General features: G+C 34.0%; 1 protein-coding gene across 2 annotated transcripts in view; it reads right to left on the bottom strand.

The window, feature by feature from the left end:
* The window catches only part of hck (HCK proto-oncogene, Src family tyrosine kinase), a 36,659-nt gene that overhangs the window by 18,363 nt on the left and 10,386 nt on the right, over positions 1-7,910 (bottom strand). For both annotated transcript variants that reach the window (XM_068216859.2, XM_005174121.6), the window contains 2 exons: positions 6,107-6,228; positions 2,428-2,467 (listed from right to left, as the gene is read on the bottom strand). In XM_068216859.2, coding sequence (XP_068072960.1) covers positions 2,428-2,467; positions 6,107-6,220 — 154 coding nt within the window. In that variant the 5' untranslated portion in view covers positions 6,221-6,228. The remainder of the gene's footprint in view (positions 1-2,427; positions 2,468-6,106; positions 6,229-7,910) is intronic.

Below are 7,910 nucleotides of genomic sequence, written 5' to 3'. Positions count from 1 at the left end.
TAAACGTCATTTTATAACTGTAATATGTCTTGTCAGGCATATTTAGAGCAATCATTTTTGATGATATGCAAATATATCTGAAAATATTAATGAAAAATATTTATAGATCAAAGTGCAGTTGCAAAATAATAACTAGTTTGTCCTTTTAAATCTTTGAAATTTTGCCACTATTCTTCAAAGCACTTGGTTTTAGCCATTTGTCAGCAACATTTTTATTTTAAATAAATTGAAAACATAATATATTCACTGGTTATTCTTTTACATACAGGTTAGGATGAGTAATAATTGTTTCATTTTACATGAATACTTCTGGTACGCACCCATACATGAATGTTTAGTTTTCACAAAAATGACTTGAAACATTAAAACAGATGCTTTCTGTCACAATCACCAGCGATCTAATCCTGGCAGATCGCAGGTAAACACACAGATCACATAGAACTACAAATCCGCCATTATATGGACTACAAGTTCCAGTCATGCACTGCACACACACACACCGGTTTCTAATCCGGGCTAATTGCTAACACACACAGCTGAAGCTGTTCAAAATTGATGACATGGACTTTCAAAGCAGACACACACACACACACACACACACACACACACTAGTTGCTGAGTCTTGTTAAACTGAATTGTGAACATTACTATGTGTTTTCTTTGCCTTGCCAGTTTTGACCCTCGCCTTGTTTGTTAGTTAGATAGTTTGTTTGTTTGTTTATGTTGTCTGCTGCCTGCCTTTTCACCTTTTGCCTGTTTATTGACCACAACGTTTTTTATTGCTCCTTATTGTGACCGTTGCTTGCTTGACTATTATTCTAAATAAATCCTGCATTTGGATCCACACTCCATTGTCAGCGTCCGCTTCACGTTACACTTTCTATTAGTGATGGGAAGTTAGGATCATTTTACTGACTCGGATCTTTGAGTCTTGTTCATCGAGATGAACGAATCGTTTTGAGTCATTTCGTTCATTTGGTTCAATTTGCCAAAATATTATTAAAATGTTACGAACTGCTTTCAAACACATCTACAACTAGCCCAAAAGGTTGATCACACGACAAATAAGTCATAAATAGAATACTATAAGAAGGAGAAAATAATAATTCAATGTTTACCTGCTCTTTTGTCTATGAAGGTGTTTTTATCTCTTTGCTCAGCTCACCTCTTCATGTCTTCAAATGTCAGTGGTTCGTTCACGTTACACTGACAGTCATATATAATCTTAACCAATGTACAGTCGATAGGAGCCATGATAATTAGTTAGTAATTAGTAGATAATTAGTCGTTCGTTTATCACATGACAGAATAACTCAAACCCAAGGACTCGACAGATGAATGGTTCAATTCTTTTTCTGGCTCTAAACGCATATGATTGGCCCGTAAGGAAATAATGACTCAAACCCGATAGAGGACTCGAGAGATAAACGGTTCAATTCTCTTTCCGGCTCTAAACGCATATGATTGGCCCGTGAGGAACGAATGACCCAGAGTCCCAGACCTGATAGAGGACTTGAGAGATGAACGGTTCCATTCTTTTTTCCGGCTCTAAACGCGTATGATTGGCCCTTGATGAACGAATGACTCAGACCCGATAGAAGGCTTGAAAGGTGAATAGATCAATTCTTTTTTCCGGCTCTAAACGCATATGATTGGCTTCTGCCTTCCCACGATGAACGACTCAAAAGACTTGAAATCAGTGATACCACCTGCACAAATGTGTGCACGCACGGATGAACGAATCACTCCCTGAGAGGACTCGTAGTTCCCGAGTCATATTGAAGATTCGTTCAAAATGAACGAATCGTTCATAAACGACCCATCACTACTTTCTATGTAGGGCTGGGCAATATGGCAAAAATGCAATCTCGATAATTATTTTCCATATTGAACGATAATGATATATATTTTGATATAAGTTGTTGATGCTTCTGGTATCAATGAGTTCCCCAACAATGACTAAAGCCACAAAAATGAGAAGGTTCATTAAATGGTATTATATATTTTTGGCCGAAAATTTGTTCGGTGGTCGAAAATTTGGTCAAATACCAACACACTTTTAGATTGCCAATGTTGCACATTTCTGCACATTTCTAGATCAATATAGAGTAAAAAGTCCAAAGCTTATCATGTTTATTAGCATAAAGTTCATCACAATACAACATAATATAGTTTATCGGCCCAGCCCTATTCCTATGTATACAAAATCAATTTGATGTGGATAACAAAACTATCTTAACCTAAATTGAATGAATAAAGTTACAAAGAACTCTTTTCATGATCACCAAACACATTTAAAACTTTACTTTTCAATTTCAAAGTTCAAAGTTATGGGTTGTTGTGTCTTCACATTTGATGTTAACCTAACATCCTGAATAAAACCTCCAACCAATGCGCTATAATTAAACATACAGTAGTTTCACTTACTATCTGTCCCAGGAGTCTGTGCATTGGAGGTGGTTCTGTTCTGTAAAAAATAAAAAACAGTGCAGTATTTTAAGTCACTGGGCTAAACATTTCACTTCTCTTTTCTGAGAATAAAATACACAAACCTTCCATAAAGGAGATATCTGTTTAAACAAATAAACATAAAACTCTTTTTATGGTCATTATGTAAATCAGCTCAAAACCATGCAAGCGCAGAGCCACTTGATAAATGATGCATATTTGAACATGTAAATACATTTTACATTTACATTTCTCATTTTAGGGTTAAATGCTCATTCAGCCATGAAGATTTTTAGTTTTAAAAATCAATCTAACTTTAAAATAATTTCAGAACACTTTCAGAACGATTACGTATAGCGGATGAACAAATAAAAGACTGGCATTAAACAATTTAAACATTTGAAGTTGCAGATGACGAAACTGCAGCATGTGCTTATCCTCCTTTTTTCACATACAGTAGAAGCGGATGCAGCATTTTGAAAATGTAATGCATTTCTTTCCGTTGGCATTTGATTCTAGCTACGAAACAGCTTGTTGTTTTTTCTGCTTGATGGTGCAAAGTGGTATTTTTATTCCTCTTTCGCTCTTTAGATCATGATAGCACATCAAATCACTTGTTTGAAAGTTTTTAAAATTGGCACACTGATAAAAAAAAGAACAGTCTAAACCACAGCACAGCACTTGGTGGCGGAATTTTTCTTTCAAAAAGAGCATTTTTTTGCCTCCTACGTTAAATTCAAACTTTTTACTTTAACGGCAAAGAAATTAACACATTCTTTGCCATAAACTGAACTCTTCACCTATGTTTATGCTAACATATGGGAACTGTAAGACTAACAGTAGCAACAAATTTTTTTTTTTTTTATGTAAAAAAAAAAAACTTTTCTGCTATTTTGAAGTTTTTCAACTCCTTGCTAGTTTGTCGAATTTTCACAGTAATAAATGATTTTTAACCACTAATAAATTTCTAGTAAAAGGTTGATGTGACTGTTTTTAATTTCATGTAGTTCCTTTAACAGTATCGATAATGTAACTAAATCAAAATATAAATAAACCTAAGCATTTATTTAGTTGTTCAAAAATAAAATGACATGAAAGATCGCTAATTAAGTTCTAGTGAAAGGTTGATGTGACTGTTTTCAATTTCATGTTGTTCTTTTAACAGTATCCATAATGCAATTGAATCAAAATTTAGTCCTTTAAATAGATTCAAGCGTTCATTTAGTTGTTCAAGCATACAATGAGATGAAAGAATACTAATAAAGTTCTAGTGAAAGGTTCATGTGACTGTTTTCAATTCTATGCGGTTCCTTTAACAGTATCGATAATGTAATCGAATCAAAATAGAGACCTTTAAATAGATTGAAGCGTTCATTTTGTTGTTAACGCATAAAACAAAATAAAAGACCAGTTTAACAGTGTCAAGAGCAGCAGGCAAATGCAGAAAATCCATTGAAAATACTGTTATAATAATTTTATACAATTGAAGACATGACACAGAACAATGGAATGGAATGCAGTGCTTCTTGTCCGGTGTGAGACCCACTTCTCACACCGGACAGCTTTTAGATAGTCCCAAATGTTCTTAGAATAACGCACATATACATCTAATATTTTGCCTAATCACCTTTTTAAATACAAATTTAATAATCTAAACCTGAACTTATGTTGACAAACTACATATCATATGCATATTTCATGTATCATTTTCAAGTCTGAACTTAAAAAGCTGGGTAACAATTATGGCAGGGGTGCCCAATACATCGGTCTCGATCTGCTGCTCGAATGCAAAGGAAGCGTGGGTAGATCGCATTGCAACTTCATATCATATATCTATCAGGCAGTAAACATTATTACATTTAAACAAATTAAATGTAGCAAGTTCATAATTGTCCACAGTTCACCAGAAGTGCCTAAACTGGCTCATTCAAAATTAAAAGTCCCCGTGCATATAGCCCATTGGAACAGTTCATCAAAAAAAATCAATTGCTTTTAAATAGTCCCAACTGTTCTTAGAATAACGCACATATGCAACTAATATTTTGCCTAATCACCTTTTTAAATACAAATTTAATAATCTAAACCTGAACTTATGTTGACAAACTACAAATCATATGCATATTTCATGTATCATTTTCAAGTCTTAACTTAAAAAGTGGGGTAACAATTATGGCAGGGATGCCCAATACATCGACCTAAAACTACTGGTTGAATGCAAAGGAAGCGTGGGTAGATTGCATTTCAATTAAAAAAATAAACATCAGCCTATCATCCATCCTCACTGAAATTTGTCGCTTGATTGACATACAGGGCAGCCATTCTGATATCTGACCTTTTCCTTTTAAAACCACGCCAACTTCGCTAAGGCCAAATATTGTTCCACCATGATTTATGATCATTTTGTAGTGAGCTTGAGGCTGGCTATCAGCAGCTACAGTACTGTCCTGCTTCCATTCAGTGCAAGTCATCACAGTAAGGTAATGACGAAAATATGAGCTGTAGGCTATTGCACAATATGGGTTCATATTTATGCAAGGTACATTAATATATATTGTACAAATACAGAACTCTCTGTAATAAATAAATAAATGTTTTGCATTTTTATATTAGGGATATCTTAGATCAAACTTGGTGTGTTATGATAATTATGACCTGAAGTTGCGGCACAATGCAGAAGTCAGAAAATATGAAAATTAACATTTGAATGGTTTGGCCACAACTCTCAAACCCTGCCTTAAATCATGTTTGCCGTTTTGAACATCGTTTATTTCTTTACATTGATTCAAAATGCTACATTCAATGGACGGACTGATTTATCATTGTATAAATTGGTAACTTCTGTTTGGCACTATGCCCTTGTGGTCAATAATTATACATATGTGCAGCTTGTTGTCAAAAATAATTATTAAATTACATTTTAAGATGTATTAAATGGTTAAATTTGCACATTGTGTGAGATTGGCCTTGATTAACTCCTTGGATCATGATGAAAACATCAAAACCAGTTTTGCCACAATATCTCTAATAATATGATACAATAATTAACATAATAATAATAATAATAATAATAATAATAATAATAATAATAATATTAATAATATTCTAATTATTTGGCATGGTGCCAGAAAAGACCTAAATATGTATTTCTGAAACTTTTACATATAATGGAACGTGTGTGTGTGTGTGTGTGTGTGTGTGTGTTATTATGAGGCCTTGTCAACACACCACATCAATTTTGTGAACATATTGCTCAAAAGATAAACCATATTAGTAATGAATGTATGATTTTCAATTGTTTAACTAAATTCATCTAAGAATGTCTTTAATTACTGGTTCTTGTTCCTCCTGTCATGTTTTCTCCTCATTTAGTCTCGAATCATTGCTTTTTCCCCATCTATGTGTGTATTTATTGGTATAGATATCAATCTAGGTGTGAGCAGGCTTTTAATCAGGTAAAAAAGGGTTCAAATGATATCGTACAGCTCTATTTTAGATACACATTCAAAACTCATTTTCTAAGAAAGTGGAAGTACAGTTTTCAAAGTCATAAAATTTGCTGAAACAAGCGATACTGCTAATCTAAACTCAGCACTTTTGCCGCAGAGCTCATGATCAGAGTTAATTCGGAGACATGAATCCCCAAAATGCTTCTACTTACAGCTTTGGCCCCTGTTGTGGGGTCTTTGGTGTAATGTGCCACGTTGCGGTTGTCATCGCTGTTCACTGATTTACCAATAGGATCTTGCTCCGGTTTGGTCCCCACACAGCCCATGTTGAGGCCTGAAGAGTAAACCACAAAGAACAACAGTCAGGTTCCTGTACATAAAAAAAGCCTAAATAAAACAACAACATGCAAAACAAGGGCTGTTCTGAGTTGCCATTAAAACAACAAATTACATTGGAAAAATGAATGGAACATGCAATACGAGACACAATTTATTTAAAACATGCTAATTTTTATGGCTTAGAAGATAGTCTTGAATTAATACTTCAGTTAATACCTCGAATACTACCATTGTATACCCTTACGAAAAAAATACTTCAAGTTCATTTTATTAGGTGTACTAAAGTAATGTAGAAGTAGATTTTAAATATAATTTAAGTAGCATGCTATATGTATTCAAGTATAGCTTAAAGTGTTGCTGACCAATAGGAACCCTATGAAAACATTTTTGAAGAAAAGTGGAGGGGGGGGGGGGGTGCTCAGGGAAGGGCCAGAGTAGTGTTGCGGATGAAAGTGAAGTGGATGTTGTGGATGATAGTGAAGAGAGGGGGGTTTGGATAGGGGTCGCGCTATTGATTTTGGGTGGGTGGTATCGCGGATGAAACTGTTGAAACTAATAGTAACCTTTTTGTTTATGTTTTTTTTATATATATATAGAAATTTTATATAATATTACATTTACTTTTTTAAATATTTCCCAAATGATGTTTAACAGAGAAATTCAATTTTCACAGTATGTCTGATAATATTTTTTCTTCTGGAGAAAGTCTTATTTGTTTTATTTCGGCTAGAAGAAAAGCAGTTTTTAATTTTTTATTAACCATTTTAAGGATGGAATTATTAGCCCCTTTAAGATAATTTTTTTCTCGATAGTCTACAGAACAAACCATCATTATACAATAACTTGCCTAATTACCCTAACCTGCCTAGTTAACCTAATTAACCTACAGTCGTTAAGCCTTTAAATGTCACTTTAGGCTGTATAGAAGTGTCTTAAAAATATCTAGTCAAATATTATTTACTGTCATCTTGGCAAAGATAAAATAAATCAGTTATTAGAGATGAGTTATTAAAACTATTATGTTTAGAAATGTGTTGAAAAAATCTGCTCTCTGTTAAACAGAAATTGGGGGGAAAAATAAACAGGGGGCTAATAATTCAGGAGGGCTAATAATTCCGACTTCAACTGTATATGTACAGTTAGTTAGTATTATAATTAGATTACTGCAACAGTATGTGACTTACGTGCAGGTTTAAAATGGCTCTTACACTCAGTGTTGTGTTCATATTTATGAGTATGATTATTTATGTAGCTCTGTGGTCCTGCGAGATACAACATTTCGTTCCACTTTATGTACACACACAAAGCAGAATGACAATAAAGCTCAACTTCACTTGAACTTGACCTGACATATAAACACACACACACACACACACCCCACCAACAACACCTGGCAATGCTGGGACTTGAACTGGCAACCACAGTTTTCTAGTGTTTTAAGGCACAAATATGGACAAAGTGTACAATTTAGAGTAGCCAATTTGGAATAAGCTGAAGTATTAGCTGTATATTTATGGTGTATGTTAGGCATGGGCTGGTATATGATTCTGACGGTATGATTAAAAACTCATGGTTTCATAGTATTGTGATTACTGCTCTAAATGATACTCTTTAAGTGTCTGGGTAAAAAAACAAAAACTTTTTCCCCCTTTGAACACAATATATTTTAGTTTGACA

This window comes from Danio rerio, chromosome 23 (genome assembly GCF_049306965.1).
Source record: "Danio rerio strain Tuebingen ecotype United States chromosome 23, GRCz12tu, whole genome shotgun sequence".
NCBI lineage: Eukaryota > Metazoa > Chordata > Actinopteri > Cypriniformes > Danionidae > Danio > Danio rerio.
The sequence above is the reverse complement of the archived record's forward strand: the minus strand, read 5'-3'. Positions and strand labels throughout refer to the sequence as shown.